Genomic DNA, 27,195 nt, shown 5'->3' on the forward strand with positions numbered 1-27,195 from the left:
ATTGCTGGAAACTAAATAGCACTTATTTTGCTTGGTGTCGTTACTTAATTACTGTAGTGTTAACAGAATTCATTGTTAACTTGTATCACCTGGTTGAATTTCCATTAGATGATGTGTAAATTTACCTCATTTTTTCCTCTTTCTTTGATGTAAATACTTGGAAACAACACAGTTTATGAAGAAGGCACATTTATTTCACTGGCTTTTAAACTTGGATACACTCAATAAGAGAGCTTAGCTACAACAAATTCTACATGATTTTGTGTCAGAAGCACTTCTTTTTTTCATGAAGTAAATTCTTTTTAAAATTATCTTTTTTTCCTAGATTCTGCTCAAAGAGTTTGACACCAGAAAGCCACAATATGAGCAGTTGACTATGGCTGGGGAAGGGATTCTGGAGAGACCTGGTGAACATCCACCCTCACATGAAATTGTAAAAGAGCAACTGGCAGCTGTGGCACAAAAGTGGGACAGTCTAACCAGCCAACTGAAGAAGAGATGTGACCGAATTGACCTAGCCATTGTGAAAAGCACAGAGTATCAAAGTTTACTCAGAAGTCTGTCTGATAAGCTAAGTGCCTTGGATAGTAAACTAAGCAGCAGCCTGGCTGTGAGTACACAACCTGATGCTGTGAAACAACAGCTGGAAATTGCTAAAGAAATGAAGGAGGAAATAGAACAGGAAATGAAGAATATAAATGCAGCACAAGCTCTTTGTGAAGAGCTGTCAACACTGGTTGGGGAAGAGTATTTGAAAGCAGAACTTACAAGACAGTTAGATGGCATCTTAAAATCATTTAAGGATATTGAGCAAAAATCAGGTCAGTATTTATTTAAAGAAAACAGTAACTAAGGCATAAAATAAGGCAAAACTTTGTGATAGAGGTGTTAAGTGAGCTGAGCCTGGTGCCAGCTCTCTATCCAGTCCAACTCCCAAGTACATTAGAATTTAGAAGAATCCCTGTACCTTGAAAAGGTAAGAACAATGCTTGGGATCGCTAGTGTATAGTTTGAGAGAGAATTTGGAGTAAAATAGAAAGGCTGCTTTTGTCATGTCTTCTTCAGGTACATATTCACTGAATTAGAATACCAATAGAGGATGCTGTTCACTGATCTAACCAACTTCATAGGGGCAGAGTAGAAGCCAAAATGATAATTTCTAGGCAAACACCAGTTAATGGCTTAGTGAAACACAATGGTAATTGTATAAAACTGCCTGTGACAGAAGGAGGCTGGTAGTCTGCAGCCTTTCCTTACCTTGTGAACAACAGAACTGAGCAAGTAATACATTGCAAGTGCTACTGTACTTTGTTCTCCCCAGCAGCCTCTGTTTTAGGTTTTTAATTTCCTCTGGTCACAAGGAACTTCAAAGAATCTCCCTAGGAACATGTATTGCCTGTAGGCCATGATTTAGACTCTACAAGGTTATACCACTTAACATTCCCTGTGCTTACACTTCATAGTACCATGGAGCACAATTGTGTGTTTTTTACTGCCAGAATCTGCCCAAATGGGATCCATGTCTGACACAGACTGGATAAGCTCGCCTCATTTGATTCATGTCCTACTATCTTCAGTGCTCTGCTGTATTTCAGGAATGAGTCTGCCCCTTGCAAGAAACTTGGTTGTCTTCCAGTCAAACACCACATACCAAGGACTGGCTTTCTTTAAATTAATGATCATGCATAATAGAATCAATATTAGTTATTATTTTTTTCACTGAATACTAGCAAGTTCTGATAACGAACCTGTGTGCTGCCTTCTCCTTTGTAGATAACCATGTTCAGCAGCTTCAATCAGCATATGCTACTTCTCATCAGTTCCAGCAAATGTCTAAGGACTTTCAGGCCTGGATAAGCAAAAAGAAAGAAGAGCTGAACCAGGCTCGTCCTGTGTCAGCCAAACTTGATGTCTTGCAATCACTAATTGAAGAACAGAAAGATTTTAAGAAGACAATGAGCAATCAGATTAGTTCATATGAAAGAATTGTTGCAGAAGGAGAAAGTATTTTACAGAAGACTCAAGGAGCTGACAAAACAGAATTACAATCCCAAATTGCCATACTCAAAAATAACTGGGAAGAAATGAATAAACAGGTAAAAGTAAGGGAAGATAAATTAGCAGATTGTCTGGAGAAAGCCCTCAAATACAAGCAGCATGTAGAAAATCTGCAGCCATGGATAGAGAAGTGCCAAAGTAACCTGTATGAATTAAAAGTTGGCATAAACCCTGTTGAAATAGAGGATTCTATTGTTCAGGTGAGGGCATGGCAGAAGGACCTGGATAAACACCATGGGATGGTGGAACTATTAAATAATTCTGCTGAAAGTTTGCTCAATGCAAGTCAAACAGATAAAGAAATTGTTGAAGAAGAAACTAAGATGCTGAATCGGAATGTGAAAGTGGTTACAGAAGAGTTACATAAGAAGAGAGACTGTTTGGAAAATATGGCACAAAGACTGAAAGAGTTTCAGGATTCATTCAGGGAAACTGAAAGACAGCTTAGAAGTGCCAAAGAGCATCTGGAAGCTCATGACTCACTTGGACCTCAGTCATTCAGTAACAAACACCTGACAATGATGCAGGCCCAGCAGAAAGCTTTGCAAGCTTTAAAGCCTCATGTCGATTTAGCAAAAAAGCTTGCCCAAGACCTGGTGGTAGAAGCTTCTGATTCAGCAGGTGTTTCTGACCTTTTGCTCCAAGCTGAATCTTTGGAGCAAGAATACACTGCAGTGAAGCAGCAAGTTGAGGATAGGTGCTCCTTCCTAGAGACCAAACTTCAGGGAATTGGCCATTTCCAAAACAGCATCCGAGAGATGTTCTCTCAGTTTGCAGAGTTTGATGATGAGCTTGATAGCATGGCTCCAGTGGGGAGAGATGTCAATGTACTGCAATCACAGAGAGAGGACATAAAACATTTCATGAAAAAGTTGGAGGATCTTATAATGAATAATGAAAATGCTAATAAAAATTGTAAAATTATGCTAGCCACAGAAGCTGAAGCTTCTCCTGATCTTGTTGGTATAAAGAGAGACTTGGAAGCTCTGAATAAACAGTGCAACAAGCTACTAGACAGAGCAAAAGCCAGGGAAGATCAAGTGGATGGTACTATTTGCCGTGTTGAGGAGTTTTACAGTAAGCTAAAAGAATTTTCCACTCTGCTTGGGAGAGCTGAAGAACATGAAGAGTCACAAGGTCCTGTTGGAATGGAAACAGAGGCTATTAATCAGCAGCTGAATACATTCAAGGTAGGAAGATTGCTTTATTACTATTATAAAATATTTTACCACAATGCCATTTTATTGTATGTCATAGTGAAAGGGACTGGTTAAGTGCAGATCTTAGAGGAGTCTTGTTTCACAGCAGACTGTTCTGTGTGTATTGTTTTTATCTGTTTTAAATGCTCCAGAGAAGATTTCCTTTGCTACAGCTTGGCAGACATTGGGAATTTTGCATCTCATCTCCTGGTTCCTGCACCCCAATTCCCTCTTCACCTCTCTTCACTCTCTTGATTCTGTAATCCATCTGCCTTTCTGTTTTTGAGAAACTGCATATTGTCTCCATTTGATGTCCATGTATTGCACAAGTTCCTTCTTCACAGTGGTGTGAATTTTAGATTCCAGTGTTCACATACCAGCCCACATTCACTTCGCTCATCTGAGTAGTTTATTTTTTTTTTTTCACCTTGATGTAGGCTTCAGCATACTTGGTTTAAGATGTTACCTTTTGCCATTTTCTGATACACTGGCCAGTTTTACCTCACCGAATTCCACCCTTACCTAGAAACATCCTAATAAAAAGAAAACAGGCAAAATAATCCCCCTATTATATTTGGAGTTCTCTGTAGCAATTGTTATCCAAAATGCACTCCAGAGCTTCTGTGTGTAGCTTTTTTTAATATGCCAGCGAGCAATCCATGTGCAGCTCCAAAAAATGCATTGCAATGATAGTGAGTGTTAATTGAGCTTTGCTGCTGAAACAAGTACAGGTATTTGCTTGGTTTAGGTTACAATAAATGAATTTCCAGTGCTCACCAGAAAGATTTATAGATGTAAGTAGTGTTTGAAAAAGATCATAAATCTCCTAATGGCTATATAGTAGCACTTAATATTCTGCACTGCTTTGGTTTCATTCCAGTATAATACTGATTCAAATGTTTGTATGACTTGTGCATTGGTTGACACTTAATGATAAAGCCAAACCTTCATAGCAAGATTTGATAAGCCGTACTGTTAAAAATTTGATGACCTCAGAAAAGAGTCATTACATGGCTGGCCCAACAGAGGGTGCATTTTGCTTGTTTAAGCCATTTTAGAAAGGAAAATTAAACCAGAAAGCTTTCATCTGGGAATTTCAAATGGAAGTTACTGTGAGTTTTGATGATCTTTGAGAATGCATAAATAGAGACAAAAATCTTGAACAAATAGTTACATTATGAGGATATTCCATTAGACTGGGAGGATTAAATTTGTATGCCAGTCTATGCTAACAAGTCTATCTCAATTTAAAAGAGAAACAAATGGCTTTTCTTTGTATATGATTAGTAAAACACTTTGGATATTGGAAAATAGCAACAGCTCCTGCTGTGAATGCTCTTGCTTACACTGGCCACAGGACAGGACTTCAGTTGTAGCCAGTTTGGGATTTCTGATGTCACCACATTTCTTACATTTTCAAACATTAGGTGCAGCTTCAGGTCTTACTTAATACATATTTTATACAAATAATTGTATATATATAAAAATATGTATTTTATTATAAAGAAAAATGCTTCTGGAGTGTTACAATCTGATGAGCAGATGCTAGGAGAATCCAGTTCCCTGTGTGTTGTCTTAGTGTTGTAGTTAATCAGGGCATTGGACACAACACAGCAGTTGAGCAGTTTGGGAGTGACAGACCTGTGCAGACCTGTGGGGTGAGAGTGTCCCTGAAACACAAGAGCTTATGTGGTAAGAAGGGCCAAAAAACCCTGGAGAGACTTGAATGAGAACAGTGATAGCAGCATGTTTATATCCAGAAGTCTACTCTGGGATTGTATTTATATTAGATATTTATAAGCTTAGAAATGTGTTTTGCTTGAAGCAACTATTTTAGGCCATGCTTTTGCTTATGATTAAAACCACAATGCCATTAAACAGGAGGTGAAGAATGATGAAAAAGTGAAGGGGTTGTTTAAATAAGTGAAAAGTAAGTGCAGAAATAAAACAGCAGAGTGAGGAGCCTTTGAAGAAAGGAAATGGGGAGACCAGAATGGGAAATTTTACTAAGTGAGAGTGTAGTTAGTGAAGGGATACTGATAGCAGCAGGATAGGGATCAACTCTCCTAATATTTGGTGTCAGTGCTACTGGGGCATATCAAAATTACAGTAAGTAATCTATCTGTTTATACTCTTTGCCCTTCCAGAGAGCAGTTCTACCTGAGGCAGCAAACTGTAGGGAGACTGGCTCCCACAGATCCTGCTCCACTTGTGGTGTGTTTGTGTTTGCTCACCTGTTTGTGCACGTACACAAACACGACCTGAAAATGTGGCTGTGGCCACAAACCACTGTCCGGCTCCTTATGTCTTTAGCTCCTGTGGTCAACTATAGTCAACTTCAATTCCTCAAGAGTAAAGCAAAAGAGTTGTTCTTTAGTGCAGATGTATTAACATGAAATCTTCACTCTCTTCAGGGAAGGAGCTCATGTAATGGGCCAGAGGTGGTTTTTGTGGTTTAACCAATTTTTATGTACAAAGAGCTAGAGCTGTGTGCATCTTCTTGGCATGACATTAAAACACATAATGTTTTTTTAAAAATAAACTGGCTTTGAGTTGTATTATATATAGATATTTAAAAAACATATGCATACTTATTTTATTTATACTTCTTCTTTGTGATATACTTATTCCAGTCAGTACATAGTGTTAAATTGAAAGTAGTTGCTGTCACTGTTAAACTATATTTATTTACAATGCAGTTACAAAATTTGCTTTCAGTAAATGAAAATCTTCAGAGCAGTTCATTTCAAAGTAGAGCCATGACTCTTACTTCACTTCAGGAAGAGTATAATCAAATGAAGAATTTATGTCAATGAATATAAAACACACACAGAAAATTACTAATTAATTTGGCTTTGTAAGACAGTTTTTACCCCAAAGACTGTATGCAATGTGTAGATTAGTCCTGAAAGGAAATTCCAGTAAATTAGGTTTGTTAAGGTATGGTGAATCTGCCACCATTCTTCAAAAGCAAAACAAAAACGAGTTGTGCAAATGGACTGAACTGAACACTCTGGGTTTGAGTAAGCTGCAGTGCTAGAATTTTTGCAGTTGGAGAAGCATTTGCAGCTAGTTTCTCTCTGAAATAGAGAAAGAGCCCAAAGTTTAATTATTTTACTTTCTGAAACTTTTTCCACAAAAATTTCTTTTTACTGTCATTAAAAGTCATTCTTCTTAGTAAAACCAACATGGCACTTTTACAGCTTTCATGAGTATGTGGTTCATTTGATTTCTGCTTTTATTTTTGGAATAAAAGTAGATATAGTTGTTAGAGGTTGCCTTCTAATTGGACTTTATGGGAATTTTTAGGTAGCCTGAGTATTCCTGCCAGTGGGCTCGAACTAAGATTTTAATTGGCTTATGTTATAGAACCACAGAATTGTTTAGGTTGGAAAAGACCTTTAAGAACATCAAGTCCAATGTTAACTCAACACTGTCAGGTCCACCGTTAACCATGTCCCTAAATGCCACATCTACGTGTCTTGTTAGTTGTGTAGAGGGTGTCTGTCCTCTGATTTTTGCTTTGAAGGCAAATAATGTTGAAAGCATAATCAGAAGTTTCTCTTGAAGTTTCTTTTTGAGCTAAGTGTTGCATATCCCATGCGCTGTTTACTAACCCTAGAATAAGATACTAAAATCTTCCATGGGATTTACTGCAGTTCAGGTCTGTATTGAAAAGCAAAGGTAATATAAGCAACTATTAAAATTTTTTTAAGAGTTGCATTTTGAAAGTGACTTATCCATCATACAAAGGTCTTCAGCAGAAACAGTGAAAAATGGTAAACTATTTTTTAACTGTTAAAATAATTTTGCTGTTGAGCAAATATAGACCAATTTCAGTTATACACTTCCCCAAAAAAATCATGCAGCACTTTGTGAATTCAGCAAGGATCTATCTGGTTTTGGTTGTTGTGGGTGAAAATAACCATGGATGATAGGACCGTTTATCAAAAGCATCTAAGATTCTTTTCGCATCTTTACCATTAGAGTGTATTCTCTGCTAGAGAATCCAGAGGTGATTATTTGTTTGGCATTATTGTAATGTTATATGGCTGCTTACCAGAGAGGAGGAAGAGAATTTGTCTTGCATGACCTTAGTGTTTTGGTATGTAGCTGACTGTTTATCAAGCAAATCAATAAACATGAGGTGTGGTATATTTGTATTTCTTGCATACAGTATATCCTGCTTTCTGCTTAATGCGGAAAGCTCAAGCTGATTGTAGTGAATGCACTGGGTTAAGTTTTAGCACTAAGTGCCATATGCTGTCCTTAAACTGAGGTTTGAATTGTCCCTATAACTGATGGCTGCTGTGACACAAGCAGCTCAGGTCATTAGGGCAATGGCTTCTACTGGAGTGGAGCTGCTTGGTCATGGCAGCTCCTCCTGTGCTGTTGGCAAGTTACCTGTGAGTCTCCCAACCCTTCACCTCCGTGAATATGATGTAGAAGTGTACGTGCAAAGTGTTGAACTGTATTTAAAAGATGTAAGTGTCCCATATTTTTGTCCTGATAGGCTGGTTTTGAGCTGCAATAAATCCCCCTGAAAAAAAAAAAAAAGTATTTCAGATATAGTTGGGTTTTCCCCATATTTTAATGTTTCTTTCAGTGGGAGCTGGATTCTTCGGAAGTGGCTGCCGTGTCAGCCAGCGCCGCCCTAAGCTCTTCCCTCACAGCCAGTGACCAGACTGAAAATAGTCGAATCTGGACTGAACGTCTCACTTTGCATGTCAGGTGGAGCAATGTGTGACTATTCCAACACCTAATCTAAACACTAGGCGAGTTTGGGGGATTTATTTTTTTAAATAATACACAGGTTAAGTTTCGGTGTAACTTTGGGAAGGAAGCGTCCATTGAAATGACGGCTTTGTCAGCCAGGGCGATGGGGTGCGGGCGCGGTGAAAGCGCTGCTGCCTTCCCCGAGTTTCTCCCGGGAAGGCAGCCGGCCGGAGCGGTGTCGGCCGCTCCCCCAGCTCTCAGGAGCGGGCTGGGGCGGGAGTGATGTCACCGCCGGGCGGGCGGCGAAGCGTCCCCGCCGCCTGCCCTCGCCAGCCCCCTGCACGGCACCGAGCGAGAAGCGAAGGCGCGGGCGGCTGAGGAGATAAGGAGGCGGCGGGGAGGGACGGAGGGAGGGGAGCCCCCGGGGGGAGCCCCCAGAGCGGCGCTCCGGGCGCGGGCGGGCCGGTAGCAGATGTTGCCTGAAGAGCGAAGCGGGGCGTTCCTGGCGGCTGGAGCGGGGCGAGCCGGGGCGCTGGGCGGCCGCGCCGGGCGGGACGCGCCGGCGCTCCACGGCGGGGGTTTCCGTCCCTCGGCTCCTCGGCAGCTGCGCCTCAGAAATGAGGAGGAGGCGAGGGCAGCCCGCTAGCTGCAGCTTGTAGTCGGAACCTGCCGAATGTAAACCTGCCGTGCCTTCGGGGAACGCGCCACGCTTGCTCGGCTCTGCAGCTGCCTTAAAGAGCTCTCCAGGATGGCATCGGGAGAATCGGTCTGAAACATTCGTTTTCCGACGGTCTGCTCAAAGGACGCATTGGCTTGGCTGCTAGAAAGTGATGTTTTCCTGTGGGACTTGTGGAGGCACCACGAACAAGCCTGTTACATGAGGAGGATAAGCTGCCTTTCAGATCAAGGTTATTTATAGCTACTGCCAAAAAAGTAAAGGGCTGGTTTATTATTCTTACTGTTCTGGATTTAACTTATTTTCCCCCAACCCCCAGGATTTTCTCTGTGCCTTGGTCAGGACCATACAAGCCACTGTGGATTCTGTCTTTTTAAGCTGCCACACCATGTTTTATTTATAAAGAAGATGGGACCCTGCACACCAGCTAAATGGATTACAGTTAAGCAGTCATGTACAGAAGATAATGTACTGCCTTCTGTAACACTTGTTTTGGAGGCTTATTTGGGAGATTTCAGATACAGATTCTGACCTTGAAAAATAAATTAAGCCTTCCACTGAATGTTTGAAATATTTGGCTACTGCTGGTTTCTGCTATATTTTGTTTTTCTGTGATATTGGGACACTTCTGTTACTTTCTTACTGAAGCACTTTATATTTTTGGGGGGTGGGAAACCTCATGACCAGGTAAAGTCAAATTTAAACAGATGCACTGATTATGAATGACCTCAGCCACTTCATATCTTATGATGTATATTTTTGTATCTATGCATCTTATGCTAAGGGCAAGTTTACTATTTCTTCAGATTGCTAGTGTCCTGAATCTGTGAAAACAGGGGTGTACTTGTGTGAATACTTCCAACATGGGGAAGCCACTTAGCAGGCCAGACTGTCTACGTCAGAATCCTCCATGTGTTGGCAAAGGGGAAGAGGATGAAGATCTAAATATTGAGGACTGCTACGTTCCCCAGAGGTCTATCTATGACACTGTGCGGCTGAATGAACAGATTGATTCAGGCTCCAAGGGCAGCCTCTCTTCGAGGCATTTTACAGACCGGACCTTACCCTACAGTCACAGAACACTGGACATCAGTACGTTGTGCTCCAATGGTGCCCTTACTTCTTCCAGTGTTTTTGAGCTCCGAAGCCGTGAAGCTAACAAGTTAGATGAAAAAATGATCTTTGATGCTCTTAAACTGAACAGCGATATAATTCGAACAGCTGGGTTACCCAAAGCAAAGTCTCACACAGAAAAGAAGGAGCACAGACGATCGTGGAGAATGCTTGTTCCACCCAGCTTTCCAGATTACACTAACAGAAGTGAAAGCTCCTTTAATGAAACTGCTGATATGTCAGAGGCAGCTAGACTAGACAAATGCAAGTGGGGTACGAATTCCCTTACCTCGGAAGAGGATGATTCTGGTTTATGCAGCCCTCCAACCGAAAGAGAAGATAAACAAGATACACTGTTAGCAGGGGAGCAAACTCAAATGCGAAGTCTGTCTTCTGCAGAAGATATCCATGCAGTAGGTCAGTTCAGACCATATATCCCAGCAATTTGCAGAGAGCAGCAAACCCCACTGCTTGCAAGCATGAGTGTCCCTGTCAAAGAAAGCTGCAGACTGGCTTTGCATGACATTTTACCCTCTGGAAAAGTAAAACAAAACAATGCCCAGACATGTGAGAGTGATCAGGAAGAGATGGAGGGGAAATACTCTCACTTACAAGGTTTCAAAGAGAAAATTCTGTCACATGAAGATCCTCTTCAAGGTGATGGAAGAATTATTACCCCTGGCAAAAATGAAGTGGAAAAGGCATATGAAGTTAATGAAAAAACTAAAATACGAGTCACAACAGTAGAGGAGGATTATGTGGATGATGTATCTCCTCATGTAGATGTTTATTATGCTAATGCTGCTGTAAATACTAGTGACTTGGATTTTGCAAAATATGAAATTTTATCTGATACGGAGGAATGCAGTGTAGCATGTACAGGCTCAAATGAAATGGCATTTTCTGTTCAACAGCTTGAATTAGATAGCACTGTAAACTGCCCAAAAGTTTTCCCAGGGAGAAATAAAGGCAATATTTGGACTACTGGCATCCAAGACACCTTGGATACAGTCTGCAATGGCCTCTTGTCCAACAAGGTAATTGAAAAACAAACCATAGATTTGTGAAATAGTTGTAATATAACCTTAAAGATATTTGTTTAAAACTCTAAGTTTTGCCATTATTGCAAAAATGCAACTTTTAAGAAATTAATAATTAGGCAGATGCAGTAATCAGTGTCATTTGCACAGCACACATGGGCTGTTCAAGGTAGGTGAAATGGTCAGTATGGGAAATGAATTGGGGGAAAATTCTGAGGGGGTGATTACTCCAGCTGTTTTGAGCAGGGTTATTTATTGCCCAGCTGGTGCCTGTTACTCCCGACGTGGAATGCCTCCTTCGTGCTCTGTGTTGGTGCTCGGTGTCTGTACTGACTGTGGTCGCAGGCAATGCCATTCAAGGGCAGCTACAGCCCATGTGTTCAGCCTGAGCAGCCTTACTCATCAAGGTGCAAGCAACAGTATCAGATGGTTGTGGTTTCCGAAGCAGGCGGATTAAAGGCTCACCGCCTCTTCTGAAAGCTGCCTTTTGCATTTGCGTGCCAGAAAGCAGATCTGACGTTACAGTAGTATTTTACAAGCACAGGATCTTGCAGTGCTTTGTGAGTGGTGGATGAGGTAAGAGAGTAAGGGAAGCTTTGTAATAAGGAAAGGGTGTTTGTCGGGTCTGTAATTTTTTTCTTCCCACTCTGGTTGAAATCTGAGATACTTCAAGCTTTGTTGCTAAGTTGTTCTGGTAAACTTTGGCCTCAGCAATAATTGTAATTTATTTTAAGCTTCTCTCCACAAAGAATGTGTGCATTTTTAAAGGGCAGATTATGGAGATCTGTCCCCTCTGTGGTAGGACGTTGTTCTCAAAAGATGAGACTTTATGGCACATAAAAGAAGAATTTGTTATTGATTCTGTGTTGAAATATTATTCTGCCTCCTCCCTACCCTACAGTCAAGAAAAACACATTCTCCTTCTTCAAGGAGCAGCCAACTCATTGCACGCTCTCAGTTTTCATGTAACCACAGTCTTAGAGTTTGTAAGGGTTTTTTTGTCTGTAGGAACAAATCTCTTAGAGATGCTTTATTTATTTTACCCCTCATGTTTAGTGTATTTCCTGTAGCTTCTAGATTGACTTGTCAAGCTGGTGGAAGCGTGCTCAGCCACCTGAGGTCTGCAGCTTTGAAAGCAATCACTTGCCACAGTGTGTTTGGTGCAAAAGAGGAGAGTTGCTGGTACATTCAGAGTGATCCCTGCTTTTCAGGATGCTGAGAAAGGTTGCTTTGAATGCACTAAGTGTACACCAAAACTGTTACTGAATGCTGCTATAGAAATTGAAGGATTTAGGGTCAAAAGTTGAGCATTCTTTAGCATTGTTTATTCATTGGTTATTTTTCACTGGCCTGTGTAATTAATTCAAGGGCTTCAGGCCATTTTCTGATCTCATTGACACTTGTGTCGGTGCAGCTTAATGCTGCTGAATACAAATGGAGATTTACATCGCTGTTGCTATTGGTAGTAATCTGGCTCTGAAAAAGCTTAAATACCTGCAAGAGTAAAATAAAGCAAACACAAAACTACTCAAAGTGCTGTCGGGCACGGTCAAAGCCTTGGTAATTTGCAAGAGTATCCTTTGAATGAAAGCCCATTTTCCTGAGTGTCTGCTGGGATACTGTTTCAACAGCATCTGTAGTGCCTGCTCCTCACTTGTTACTATTATAATCTCCTAAACTGATTTTAAAATATCTCTTCCTTCACTGTTTCTTTGACTTAAAACTTCGGCTTTGGTCCTGATTTGGAAAAAAAGCCCAGTTTCATCTCTTGGTCTGCGTCATTTTTTGTTAGATTTTATAGATTGGTAATTAAACAGGTGAGTTTCTCCAGTCTTTTTTTTTTTCCTCTATCAGAAGTTTTCTTTTTTCACCCCCCAAAACTTCCACCACCTCTCTTTTTCTTGTTCCCTTTCCTTCCTACCTATAACTACTCATGGAAATGTAAGCCATTTCCCCTTCTATGGTGTATTGAATTTACTCTGTTTAGGTTGAGTCTGTTCTGTTTAGATTTATTAATGCTTTTTTAGGAAGGTCCTGACAATGAATGGCTTCCTTTCTTCTAGACGCCAGTTTTAAGCAATTTTTTTTGTTGCATACTGTCATGTAAATACCAGATGAATTTTATGTCCGAAGTTACCATGTTTCATGACTGTGTTGGGTTTCAACTGCAGGTATTCCAGAAAGAAGAAATTGAACCCTTACAAGTGAAACAACAGGAAGTAAATTGGTTGGGTCAGGGCCTTATTCAGAGTGCTGCTAAAAGTACCAACACAGAGAACCTTGAACATGACCTTGAAGATGTCAACACCCGATGGAAGACTCTTAATAAGAAGGTTATTATCTTGTATACTATTCTGCTTTTGTTGTGTTCTGCCTTTTGATTATTTGCTTGCCGATATCTTTCAAAATACAGGAAATTAAATATTCACTAAGAATAAGAATTATATTTACTTTACACAATCGCTTTGTTTATAATTCTAAGGATAAAATTTGTATCACTAATAGCCAGAGGTGTTGCTGTCATTTATAAGGTTTTGCCAAACTTTCTCTAGGTCTGTCCTTGATTTTTATTCAGGAAAGAGTCACAGAGTCATGAAATGGTTGGGGTTGGAAGGGATCCCTGGAGATCCAGTCCCACTTTCAGTCATTTGCATATTTTTGCACTTTGCTGTATTTGCTCATGTACACTGTTGTACCTGCACAGGGCAAAAATACAGCCCAGCTTTGCATGACTGGTGGAATGTTTCCTTTACCTTTAGGACTGTATTGCTTGAGACATCAGAAAGTACCACTGCTTTGAAAAACTGGCTGTAGAGGTTTTTTCTGTACTTTTCAAGAGTCTTCTTTCAGCAGTAGCTGCTGTTGGAAAATGGAAAGGGTGGGAAGTAGGATTGGTGCTCAATTTCTGTTCTCTTCCTGAAGGAGTGATGCAGCAGAACCAGAGACACCTGCAGTTCACCTATTTGCCTTCTCCTTTCCTATTTTTATTTCTCATTCATGGCATTATTGGCCCTTATTAAGAGCTGCTACTTTGGATTCCTGGCTCACTCTATAAAGAAAATAAAGACCGTTTGAAATGCGAACATCCCGTCAGTATATTTCATAATGCCAGAGCTGTATAGAGGAGTATCTTGTGCGGAATTACTAGAGCAGGCTGATATACTGGGAGTCTGTTTTTTTCATTGGATGTCTCCAGCCCCAAGAGATTGATGCTGAATTGTGACATAGTGCTTTTATGAATAGCTACTACAAAAGTGAGAGTATTTATTAGTGATATTGACAGATGTTCCACAGGTTTTGGCTAATTATTTCACAGAAATAAAATGAGTAGGTGAGATCCTCTGCTGCTTTTTCAGGTTGCCCAGCGTGCTGCACAATTGCAGGAAGCTCTTCTCCACTGTGGGAGATTTCAGGATGCCCTTGAATCTCTGCTTAGCTGGCTCATTGATACAGAAGATCTTGTGGCTAATCAGAAACCACCATCTGCTGAATTCAAAGTTGTCAAGGCGCAAATACAAGAACAGAAGGTAAGTGAAATGGTTTCAGAATCTCTCTCCTTCCACTGGATCAATGAGAATAAATTCCCAGTCTTTGGCAAAGCATAATATCTGTTCAAGTGTATTATATTACACTGGAGTGTGCTGAGGTGTTTAAAGGAGCCATCTGTTCAAAACTCAGGACTTTGTCCAGGGTTGGGAGAAGTGCTCATCTTCTGGGATATAAGACAGAGAGTGATACTATGCAATCTGACCTCTGGTTAGAATTATTAACATTATCTGGAAAGGATGTTAAAGATCCACTGGAAAAAGAGAAAGCGTAAAAGGTAGGAAATAAAACCTAGTAAATTTTCACTGTAATACTTCCAAGATAAGATTGCAGATTACAGATTTAAATACTTGGCTCTTGATCTTGATGTGATCATTGTCAGTAGTTAGTTGGAGTCCCATTGGGAAATGGCCTGTGCTAATGTAGAAACCCTATCAGTGTCATCAACTGTGGCGTATTTTAATAATGGTTATAGAAAAGAATGATAATCTAGCTGATAAAACATACAATGCATGCAGCTGGACTGTGTGGCCCACTGCCACCCAAAGATTTAAATAGAGTTATGGCCAGTCCAGGTTGTCATCTTGGGATTCTTGCAGTGGCAAAATGTTAATGTTACCAAAGGCACCTAAGGAATGGAGATGGGGAGGATTGTATACAGAGGCATATTTTTTTCTTTACAGAGAAGTTAATGTACTACTAGATTGGTGAACCCAATTGCATCTCATACAAGTGATGAGTTGATTAGACAATAGTTTTAGTATATTTTCCCATTTCTCTATGTATCAGAATTACCTCTGTGATGCCAAATCTAGAAGGGCATGCAGTTTTCCCACAAATGTTCCTTTAAAATGTAACTTAATTCTAAATAGCTGGATTACCTCAAGGGTATTAAGTAGAACTTTTTCCTCTATATGTTCACTTTTTGGGCTGCCACACGTCCTTAGCTCAGAGAAACCAGGGATGTTTGGGCTTCATGAAACTCCAGTGTTCTTAGGAAAACAACTGAGAAACTAAAATGAGCCTGCGTTGGTCAGGGAAGGGGTTTATGTTTGTAATATGTGTCTCGCTTTGATTACCATTGTTCACACTTTTATCACAATATAGGCATTGTGGGTTAGTTTTTAGGTTTTTGTTTTAACGGCTTTTCAAGAAGTCTGCTGTTGTTACATTTGTATTATTGCAATATTTCTTAATAACTTGGTGCTTGATTACTTTCTCTATAGCTTCTCCAGAGGCTGCTGGATGACCGCAAGCCCACTGTTGAAGCAATCAAGCGCGAAGGGGAGAAAATTGCGGAGTCAGCAGAGCCTGCTGATAGAGTGAAAATCTTGAAACAATTGAGTTTCCTGGATAGTCGATGGGATGCCTTGCTCAGTAAAGCTGAAACAAGGTATTTGAAATTCTTTCATGGATTTTAAAAATGTAGACATAGCATGTGATAGATGTTTAGAAGCAGCATGTGGAACTCTACAGTGTGAAGTACTATCATTCTTTTAATTACGTTACTTCTTAGTCTCTTGATATTGATATAATGGGTCCTCTGAAGGAAAAGTGGAGAAAAATGACCTGAAGAGACCTAAAGCTCTTAAAAAAAAGTTTTGTCTAAGATGTGACAATCTACTAGGATTAACTACGTATGTATCTTCTGAATATTTTATCTCTGTTAGTTCATTAGAATGCAGGTGTTTTGATGCAGGAACACGTTTTGCAATAGAGTAAAGTGCAAATTTTGCACCTAACAAATAATGTATTACCTTGGAACTTCAAAGTCCTGACTTGCTGCTACAAAGAGGGGGTACTTAATTTTTTCCTTTTTTTTTTCGAATATCACCTACCTACACAATTAGTTTCTGCAGCTTAGAGGTCTTCATAATGTCAGTTGCAGATGCATGAAAGGTGCTGAGCTCCCTTAGTTTTCAAGAGGAAAAAGGACCTTTCAAGTATGTAGATATATATTCTAGCAACACAGAAAGCCCTATCTCCTAAAAGACATTGCAGTCCAATTCAAGTTCCAATTAAAAAAACTCAAATGAAATCCATGCACATAATATCTGTGTAAACACAGACTTACATTTGTGACTTGTTGTCAGTGTGTAAAATACCTGTAAAGTGATGAACTGTGAAGTGTCTTTGAAGAAATCTGTGTTGGAAGGGCTACTGAACGTGTTTTCTGGGTAAGGATTTGAGAAGGACAGTCTTTTTCAGAGTAGAGAGAAGAGTGCATGAGACATAGCCCGAAAAAAGGCACATAATTGAGAGTAAGAGAGGACTTGGGAAGTTGAAGAAAACAAATTTGAAGTGCACAGTGAAGCTTTACAAGTGAAGAACAAACGGTTGTGTTGGTACTTCAAGTAGTATTGAGCTCACCTCATCTCTGTTGTCTTCTATTCCTTCTGGAAGCCTCTCTTTAGTTGAACCTGTTTTGTTACCTCATACTAATAATAGGATTATTTAATTAGTCAACCACTAATAGACCATTATTTCCTTCTTTTTTTTTTTTTTTTTATTGAAGGAATCTGACTCATTAGCTGGGGTAAATGTTAATGTCATGTTTAATTTAATAATATCCTCCCAGTCTGATGACATCTAATTACAAATGAAATTGCAACTTTTTCCAAGTCATCCATTAGCTGCAAGCTTGTCTCCATTGTTCTTTGGCTGGTCTCTAGAAATGAAGAAGGAATTTGAGAATGATGTTGAAAACAATGTAGAGTACCCCACAGAGTGTTCCATGGCTAAGTATGTCAAGTCTACCTTGTTTATAAGCCTTGGAAAGCACATATAAATGTAGCTTTTATCTGGAATGAGATCCTCGTTTGAAAGATGATATTGTGATGTTTTCATGTAGAGCAAATCTCCTAAAAGTCTGCTTGAATGGCATTTGTTCAGCACTGCTTGTAGAGAAGTCTTTGCTGTAATCAACAGTCTTCTCTGACATGTAATAATCTGAACGACAAATGTTTTAGATACTGCTTTTCTGTTTTGGAGGTCAAGTTTCTGTGCTTTATTAGTGTTGTCTCACTAACTTCATTGAGAGCTTTTATCCAGGACAAGAGATGAAATGTAGAACGAAATAATTCTGTTCTCATCATTGGAAAAAATGTTTAAAGACATTTTACAACACTGAAGAGGCATGACAGTATGTTCTCGTTCCATAAAGCCTTTGCCTAACTTAAAACATGTATAATAGTCAAGGGAACGTAACTTCACTCTTTAAGACAGCTGGAAACTTGAGAACTATCTTAACTGGGTGTAAAACAATGTTTTGATAAATTCAGTGATAGATTATTTTTAGCAAAAAGTATATTAATAAAGTGATATTATTTTTATTTGCAAAACTGGTTTATTAGACAAATACCTTGGAGGTGTTTGTTTGGTTTTAATTTTGATTTTTACTTTACCTTGCTTTTCATTGAGTATCATGGATATACATCTGTTTCATTTGGTGACTGGTTCTTACAATGAGATTGAATTATTTCTGGGTTTTTTTTCAAAGGATTCAAGGGGCTTTTTTTCATTATTAAAACTGTTTCACACTTACTTCATTACAAAAATTAACCATTCCCTGGGTGTATTGATAGGAACCGTCAGCTGGAAGGCATCTCAGTGGTAGCACAGCAGTTCCATGAAGCTCTGGAGCCACTGGTGGAGTGGCTGACAGCCACAGAGAAGAGGCTTGCAAATGCAGAACCCATTGGAACGCAGGCCTCCAAACTACAGCAGCAAATTTCTCAGCATAAAGTAAGATACAAACCACTCACCTGCTTTGGTCATTCTTTTTAGATGCTTCTGTAAAGCACAACACAACTGGCAAAGCTGTTGCACTGTACTCATTTTACCATACAGTTTCATTTTTTTTCACTTGTAATTTAAGTTTTATATATTTATGTTGGCAATACGTCCTTTTTTGTTCAATTTTTATTGAGTTCCATTTACATTTATTTTATGTTTTTCTGATTTTCTTTTCCATTATTCTTCATTATTTAAAATAAAATATAGGCCCTAGAAGATGATGTCCTAGCTCACAATAAGAGTTTACATCAGGCCATTAGCACTGGTCAGTCTCTAAAGACTATGAGCTCCAGGGAAGATAAAGATATGGTGCAGGAAAAGCTAGATTCTGCTCAGGCGCGATACATTGAAATTCAAGAGAAGAGCAACAGCAGGTGTGAACTTCTCCAGCAAGCTTACAGCAATGCTCAGATTTTTGGGGAGGACGAAGTTGAGTTGATGAACTGGCTGAATGAAATCCATGATAAACTGAACAAATTGTCAGTCCAAGATTGCAACACAGAATTGCTTGAGAAACAGCACTCTGAACTACTGGTATTTTGATTTCTGTTCATTTCTTATTTAATTCATGTTTTTAATTTGATTTATATCCCCATACTACATTTATTTTCATTAATATATCTGGTTTAAAATGTCAGTCTGATTATTCTAAATAAAGATAATATATTTTGTTAGGTCTGTGCTAACATAAATGACCTTTATTCTTAGGATCTTCAGGAAGAGATTCTTCTTAGAAAACAAAGTGTTGATTTGGCTATACAAAATGGCTTAGAGCTTCTCAAGCAAACAACAGGTGAGAACTTACATGAAACTATAATTTTTCATACTTTTCTTTTACTTGGAGGTGCTAAAGAAAATTAAAGTGAAACTTGTAAATATGGTTCATATTTACTGGTTAAAGCAATCATAGTTGTTTATTTTAATAAAGGTTTGAGGTCAAGGTAGGTTATATTTTGGGATCAATTTTACTTTTAATGTAAGTGAGCAAAAGCCTTTTTTTTGCCTGTAGAGAATTTAGCCCTTGAATCCATTTGTTATTTTTAGTGGAAAATTATTTTAGTGAACCTGCATTCCATTCCTAATAGCAAGTTATGGACATTACTCATAATGGAGGGCTGTTTGGCAGTGGACACAGTGAATTCCCTGCAGGCATCCACAGATGAACAAGATATTAGACTACCTATTACTGCAAGGGGAAAGCTTCATCCGTGGGAACTAATGCTGTGGGAAGGGTTGCATTCCAGTTCTATACAATGTGTCTGTTCTGTAGAGCAACATCTGTCCAGATTTTCTAGTACTTGTAAAGTTCTTGAACCCTTTGAGACATACATATGTTTGCACAGGGTGGTATTATCCTTTTCTGTTCCAAACTTCGACATTGCGTGTAGTCTATAAAGAAATCTGAACGTTCCTAATAAGGCTAATAAATTTCAATGCATTGTTTTTCTTTTAGCCTTTTGAGTTCTGTTTCAAATGGACAGCAATGAGGGTGAACTGTGATTGAAAGTCTAATTAGTAATAGGTAGATTTATTTTTTTGTTCTTTACATTTTCAGTAACAATTTTATATCTTTTATTTGGCCTTTTTAAGAAGTATTTTGAGTATAAGGGTGGATTTTTTAAAGAACATTTGTGTTAAATATTGGATTTAACTCCTTGCTTTCTAATAGTTTAGTAAAGCAGAAAAAAGGCAGAAGGACCGATTCTGAACTGAGGTAAACTTTGTAGCTCTGTGGGCTTTACTGATGGTAGGACAATTTACAGCAGTTGAAGATTGGCCTTGTCACCTTGTTTGGGTTATTTTATAAATTAAATACTGAGGTTTCTGTAATATGTGGTGTTAGGGATTTTATTTTTTTTTTGTTGTTGTCGTTTTGGGTTTTTTTTCTTTTTAATATTTGTGATCACAGGAAATAACATCCCTTTGATATTTTAGGTGATGAAGTTGTAATTGTTCAAGATAAACTGGAAGGCATTAAAGCGAGATACAAAGACATTACAAAATTAAGTTCTGATGTATCCAAGACTTTAGAGCAGGCTCTGCAGCTTGCAGGCCAACTGCACTCAACTCATGAGGAACTCTGCAAATGGCTTGATGAAGTAGAGATGGAGTTACTTTCATATGAAACTCAAGTACCAAAGGCTGAAGAATTAAGCCAAGTACAAGAAAGACAAAAAGTAGGTTTTAGAACCTGTGAATTATTTACTGCTCTGTGATTCGGTGAGGTTTTGTGTTAATTTACGCTTGACGTGAAATAACTTTTTGAATAATTTTGGCATCAGATCATTTGACTAAATGTAACAGTAGTTAAGAATCAAACTCCCTTTCCAGAGTCATGTGCAATGATCACTTATGAAATTGGGCTGAGGTTTATTTTTAGCACGAGAGAAGCACAACATTTTCATTTTATTCAAGGACCTACCTAAGACTGGGAAACCTCATAAGTTGTCAAACAAAGTTATTTTAGTTCTATAGCTGTGGCATGGATAAAATCCTGTAAAGTGTCAGTATTTTAAACATATATTACTAATTTTGTTTAACAAGATTTATTTCAAAAGAAAAAATGTAGTATAAGCTCCATGGTATGGAAAATGTTGAGGGGGGAAGCTTAAAAAAATTCTGTTAAATTTCTTTAATAGATGGGGAGTTCTGTACAGGTAAAATCTCATTCCCTTGCGTGAATATGTGCTTGAAATTCTATCCAGTCATTGTTCATTGCAGAAATCATTTGAATTCATCATATTTTGCTATACTGAGTGCTGATTTCATTTGCTGATGACTTAGTACTTTAAGGAGTTGCAGTTTGCAACCATCCATTAGTTTTATTTTCTTTGGATGCTTCATGAAGTACTAACAATTCTTAGAAAATTTTCAGATGGTCATACTAACTAGAGAAATATATTTAGGTTAGATTCTGTGGAAAATTCTCTTAAGAATCACCTACCTTTCTGTCAAACAACTTACAGTATCAAAAAGCAAATACATATTAGGTGAAAAATAAGTATTCTAATTTAGCCCTTTGGTTTGTGTGGAAAACAGTTCTCAGCTCACGGGGTAGTTGAAAGTATGAAGAAACTGCAAACTGTGTATGTTCCGTTCATATAGTGCCATGTTTAAATGGTTTAATTGTTTTAAATGGCCTTTTACAGGAGCTGAAAAAAGAAGCAAAGAACAACAAAGGCTTACTGGACTCTCTGAATGAAGTTGGCAGTGCCTTCCTGGAGCTGGTGCCATGGAGGGCCAGAGAGGGGCTAGACAAGATGATAACAGAGGACAATGAACGTTACAGATTAGTGAGTGACACGATCTCTCAGAAGGTGGATGAGATTGATGCTGCCATCCTGAGATCCCAGCAGGTACTGAAAACTGTTCTTTGGACAGTAACAGTCTCTGGCCATGTGTACTTGGACAAAAGCTGTCCTTTAATAATGTTGCCAAAAGTTTATTATACTTGAGCAGCAAAAGGCCCACTTGAATAAAATGGGACTCCACTGTTAAGATATGAATGCCAGAAATCTGTTAATCTGTACGCTTTTGTAGCTGTCTCCCTTTCTGTGGATGCAAACAACAGTATTTTAGCTAAAATTGCTGTTACTACCCTGTGGCTCCTCAAGTTGGAGTTTGCTTAAGAACTGAATGGCCCACATCTTTTATACATCATGTTGTGTTAAGTAAAATATGGTCCAGATCCTGAGCCACCTTTTCTGGATGTGGCACTGATACTGCTAGGTTGGCCACAGCTTTTAGCATCAGCTGCTTGTCCAGCTCATCTGTGCGTTACACAATTAACAGCTGGATGACCTTGTTCCAGCTGTAGTGGAGGATTTAAATAACACTTGCTTTTATTAGTATCTACAATGCTTTTCTTCTTGGGGCCCAAAACCTGAGTTATTTAATATGTGGAGGTTTCTGTACATGCACAGAAGTATATATGGATACCCTTTGAGAACTGGGCTCTAATTTTGTCACTAAGTAGTCTCATATTTAAGCCTGCTTATAAATACATTGTGAAAACACAATCTTCCAGTGTCTGCCTACAGTTCAGGCATAAAAATGCTGGTGGAGATTTCTACTTTTGCTATATAGTTCCCATAAACAGTTGTAACAGGACAAGGAGAAACTATGTGTGATAATTTCAAAATTTGCCATAAACTAAAAGAGACTGTCAGTAATTCAGATTTTCTTCTAAGTGAGTTTAAAAATAAGTACAGGTTTCTTTTTAAGGGGTTTGCTAATTAATATTTTCTTGTCTCATTAACCTGATCCTCAAAAATGAAGGGTGATTTTTTTTTTTTAAATGAGTGATAAGGTGAGATAGAAGATTGTATTTTAGCTCTCCTTCAGATTTTCTGAATTCCATGACTATGTTGCATCCTCTAGCATAAGTTGAGCAGTGTCAGGTGCAGACATGAAAAGTTCAGAGCTGCTATTTCACTAGCTAATGTTGCAAAGGCACGTTGCACTCTCATCCTGCATACCCTTAACCTCCACTTCAGCCAACCCACATCACCACAGTAAACTCCTACACACTATATCCTGTGATAAGTTTCAGGTGTTTAATGTGCTTCCAGTAAAGGATAAGCTACTTCCCATTTAGCTATGCAAAATAAAAAGCATTTTTGAAAAAGCTAGTGCTCTTTTAAATTTGCCCTGGGGCAACTTCTTCAAGCGCCTATACTATAAAGAAGTTTTGGGTAGAGGACAAAGCTGCTGAGAATTTCATGATAGATGTTCCTGGACCAAGGTGAGGGGTGCAGCCGGCAGCACAGATGGTTAGGCATAATGGCTTCATGTTGTGAATGGAAGCTGGAAGACTAACAGACAGATGAAATGTCCAGGGTTTTTAACTACCTGGGCAAAATGGTCCCAGCCTGGTGGATTTATCTTAGAGATAAATTCAGCTGCATGGTTTAGTCTTCATTTCTCAAGACTGTGGGCATTGATGGGGTCCTCTAGTGTAGGAGTCCTGTGTAGAAACACAAGGTCATATTCTACTTTGGGCTTACTTGTTCTTCACTCTAAAGCGGCTGTAGAGAGTGCTTTAGAAAGCATTCGTGGAGAAAATCACAGCATCATCATATTCAGCAGTCATTCCTGGTCAGAAGAAAAAGTACCACAATGAACTATGCTTGGTTAAACTGGACAGGGATTAAGTAGACAATTTTATAGTGACTGAAAGTGTAGCTCAGGGCACATAAGTAACTGCCATGTATAATAGGAAGAAAACATTTCAAATTTTGGATGCAGAGAGTACCAATTTTATGCTTTTTATTCCTTTATGTTGTTTTTAAGCATCACAAATTGGAAATCCTATACTTCTAGCAAATTGAGTTTAGAGTTCTGTCCTTCCTCAATGCTATTTAACTTGGAAGTTTCACTGCCATGCCTTGATTTTGTTATTTCCATTAAATGTTTCCTCAATATTACTTACATACCTATAAATATTTGGTATCAGGAAGTCACACTGCAGTTAGTTTGTACATCTAACAGATTTGAAATCATCTTCTCCCTTTCTGTAGTAAATAGATGGGCTTCTGATAAACTTGATTGTGAACCATAGTTTCTAAAGGCAGGATTTAACTACCACTGGTACATGTGCTTCATGCTAACGTTTATGGTACTGATTGTTTCAGAACATACCTTTCTAGTAGGATGTCACAATATTTAGGACAAGTCTTACTTTCTTTTACTTTAAATGAGAAATGACATATAGTGAAAAAGAATGTTGTGCTCTTTCATGTCACAAATGGATTGTAAAGTCTGAAAAAGATTGACTCATAAAGAATGAAATCTCAGAACTGCATCTTTTGTTTTGTGGGACTCATGATTAACCACTAAGACAAGTCTGAGTTAGTGACTAACATGAATTCCAGTTATATTAAGGAGCAGGGCTGTTATGGACCACAGCCATAAAGGCACAGATCAGCATATTTTAAAGACAAGTGGGACTGAGAATGTTCAGAAAAAGACTTCTGAGGAAAGTGTGGGCATCAATAACACAAGAAGCTGGTTGTGACCTAAAACATCCTGACAGACTTTCACAATAATTCAGAACTATATTAAGGTTCAGGTAATTTCAGGGAGGAGTCAAGAGTTTTAACTAATTCAATAAATAAATTCTTAGTAGTTTCTACAATGTGTATCTGATACATCCCATGCAATATTTCTCTATGGCTTAGGCTCAAAGCTGCCCTGATTGAGTACTGCAACATGTGTGTGCTAAGATGCATGCCTATAAACTTGATCTGAAGAGAGAATGTATGATTTATTTTTTTTAATTTGGTCTCACATTTCAGAAGACTTAGATCCTCACATGCTTCTTTTCATGCTTTTCTTTGCAAATTAGTAAGAGACAGGTCCTCTCATTACATTAGTGCTTTTAGGTAATTTCTAAAACACTTAAATGTTGACTGATTGTAGTCAGAAGTCAATCTTTTAGGAAAAGGACTGGCTGCACCCAAATGCTAAAAAAAAACTTTGCATTTAACCCGAGGCCTAGATTCGGATGAAATCTTGTCTTCTCTAAATTTGGTGAGGTTTTTGCACTAACTTCATTGAACTGTGATTGTTTTGCCCTGATCATTTAATACCAACACAGCTCTTCAGATTAATAGGATAACATCAAACAACTGTGTCTCAGGATAATTGCAACACTAACAGTAATAATAAACACAGAGATGAAAAAGACACGTGAAAGAAGAATAAAATGAAAACAAGCAGTCTAGTTAAAACTCTGAGATTATTACCCATTTTTATTTTCTTATGACTGTTAGAGAGCTGTAGGCTTTGGAAAAAGTATTTGCTTCTGTTGCTTTGTTGTGCTTATGAATTAGGCTGCTTGTATTACAATCTCAGAACAATTTTGGGCATTGTATTTCATTTATATAAAAACCTCAAATGGAAAGTGAGCTGCTATCTTTCTAAAAATTCAAAAATATGCTATTTATTTTTCTTTAAATTTTTTGAAACAGTGATTCTAATTTCATGTCTGTAGAACTGCTGAACTAATTCTTGTCTCCCTCATTTAGTTTGATCAAGCAGCTGATGCTGAATTTGCCTGGATTGCAGAAACAGAAAAGAAACTGATGTCTCTGGGTGATATTAGGCTTGAGCAAGACCAGACCACTGCTCAGCTGCAAGTTCAAAAGGTAAAAGAAATGCATTTCCAACTGTCATGTTAATTATTGGCTGGCACGCTCTCCATCTAGAAAATGTACTGGCATGATTTAATTTTCAGTCCATCATAGTTAATGCACTTCAAAACCAGTTTTTGCTTCAAATACTTTTTTTCTTCTTATTATTATTCTAACCAATTTTTTATTGTATTTCAAGGCTTTTACCATGGAGATTTTAAGGCACAAAGATACTATAGATGAACTTGTTAAATCTGGGGATAAGCTTATGAAAACATGCACTGAAGAAGAGAAACAGATGATGACGGTAAAGTTCCTTAAATTGCAGTTACAGTGGTAGATATGCAGACAATATATAAGTAGAAGGATTCCTATAGTGTCTTTTTAAAAATATTAATGCAGAAGCATTAATTACAGTCACTTCTACTCTGAGGATTGTAATACTAGAGGAAATGCTGTTCAGTATTGCTCTCTTTCCTTCAGGATGTTAAAAGAACAAACGCTGTGTACTTGCTTCTTTGCCTGACACTAATTTGGAGTGCCATTTATCATCTTCATCCATAGTAAACAGCATTTTAGCCTATAGATGATTGAGTGAAGAGGTATTACTCATCTGGGTTGATGTGTGGAATCTGGCAGTTTATCTTCTGAGTTCTTTTGGGTCAGTGATGCTCTGGGCATGAGCATTTCTGTGCCGAATTCAACGGCTGTGCACCTCTGTGTGTATCTTTACTTTCATATCTGCTGATTTCCATGTAGACCTTGCTTGCCAAGATTATTCCATCCTGTCACAGCCCATGAAAGGCATTCTTATGGCTTTGTTTGTTACACACAGACATGGTGAGCCCAATGTCAGGGCTGCAAACGTACAGATGGATTTTTCGTGTTGGCATTTAGGAAGGATTAGTTGTGGGGTTGGGATTTTTTTGATAAATTACAGTGAGACTGGATATGTTGTAGATTTAGTCCTTCCAGTCTGTGAAAAACAATGCTTCAGTAATTGTGTTCTGCTGCAGGATCTCTAAATTTGATTTTCTCTTAAGTGAATTTAGAATAGATGAGATGTTCAGTCTATGAAACTGTAGTGATAAGGCAGAGCAATTTTGTGTGAGTCTCCACGAAATGTTTATTTGTCAAAAATATTGTATATCTGTGTGTTAAGGTTATGTTCTGTCCTCTGGATAGCATCTCTATACTTAATTTACATGCAAGACATAACAAATGAAAGGATAGCTTGTTCTGCCAAAAAAAAAAAGCTTCTTCACGTTCACTGTCTTGCTTACATGTAGTTTTTCCAAGACTAGGATTTATGTGCTTTGTCACATACAATATTTCATAAACATGATAACATGGGCAGTCTTCCACAGGAAAAATGTATAGCTAGTAGATACTTTCTTTTATTATCACATGCCCAAATACAGTAAATTTGTAATGTATAAGCCTTATAGTTCTATCACTATTATCTATGTTATTAATGGTAATACATTCTCATTAAGTAATGTATGCTGACCTGGAAAATAATGTTTTGTGGTTTCTGCAAGTTTGTAAATGACAGTCACGAGAGTATATCCTATCATTTTGCCAGAGTGAAAAATAAACCACCAAAAAACCACCGAACCAAACATCCCAACAGATTTTATGTATTGTTCCTTGCTTTGATTCAGAAATGCTGTGGAAGACTTAGTTTCTGCCAAGTGTCACTGAAGATAAGTGTCTGCAGTAAGGAAGTTGGGCTAAGATCTGCAGTCAGATCATTTGCAGCTTGACTAGAAGCTCTATGAATAAAGTGTTATTTGTAAATATCAGTATTATTAAATGTATTGTAATTATTTTGCAAGTACTCTGCCAAGTTCTGATCTCCCTCACTGTTGATTCTGTCCACCTTAAACAGTGATACTGTAGAAACTTCAAAACTGAAA

The 27,195-nt window shown here is 38.4% G+C and overlaps 1 protein-coding gene across 12 annotated transcripts in view; it reads left to right on the plus strand.

Annotated features, from left to right (window-relative positions):
- Positions 1-27,195, plus strand: part of DST (dystonin) — a 258,304-nt gene that overhangs the window by 178,348 nt on the left and 52,761 nt on the right. For all 12 annotated transcript variants that reach the window (XM_082277170.1, XM_082277160.1, XM_082277169.1 and 9 more), the window contains 12 exons: positions 326-821; positions 1,774-3,248; positions 12,974-13,135; positions 14,159-14,329; positions 15,575-15,741; positions 17,933-18,092; positions 18,351-18,677; positions 18,852-18,936; positions 20,079-20,320; positions 21,293-21,499; positions 25,172-25,291; positions 25,476-25,583. In XM_082277170.1, the coding sequence (XP_082133296.1) occupies positions 326-821; positions 1,774-3,248; positions 12,974-13,135; positions 14,159-14,329; positions 15,575-15,741; positions 17,933-18,092; positions 18,351-18,677; positions 18,852-18,936; positions 20,079-20,320; positions 21,293-21,499; positions 25,172-25,291; positions 25,476-25,583 (3,720 nt within the window). The remainder of the gene's footprint in view (positions 1-325; positions 822-1,773; positions 3,249-12,973; positions 13,136-14,158; positions 14,330-15,574; positions 15,742-17,932; positions 18,093-18,350; positions 18,678-18,851; positions 18,937-20,078; positions 20,321-21,292; positions 21,500-25,171; positions 25,292-25,475; positions 25,584-27,195) is intronic.

Source organism: Coloeus monedula (assembly GCF_965178545.1).
Source record: "Coloeus monedula genome assembly, chromosome: 2".
NCBI classification, from domain to species: Eukaryota; Metazoa; Chordata; class Aves; order Passeriformes; family Corvidae; genus Coloeus; species Coloeus monedula.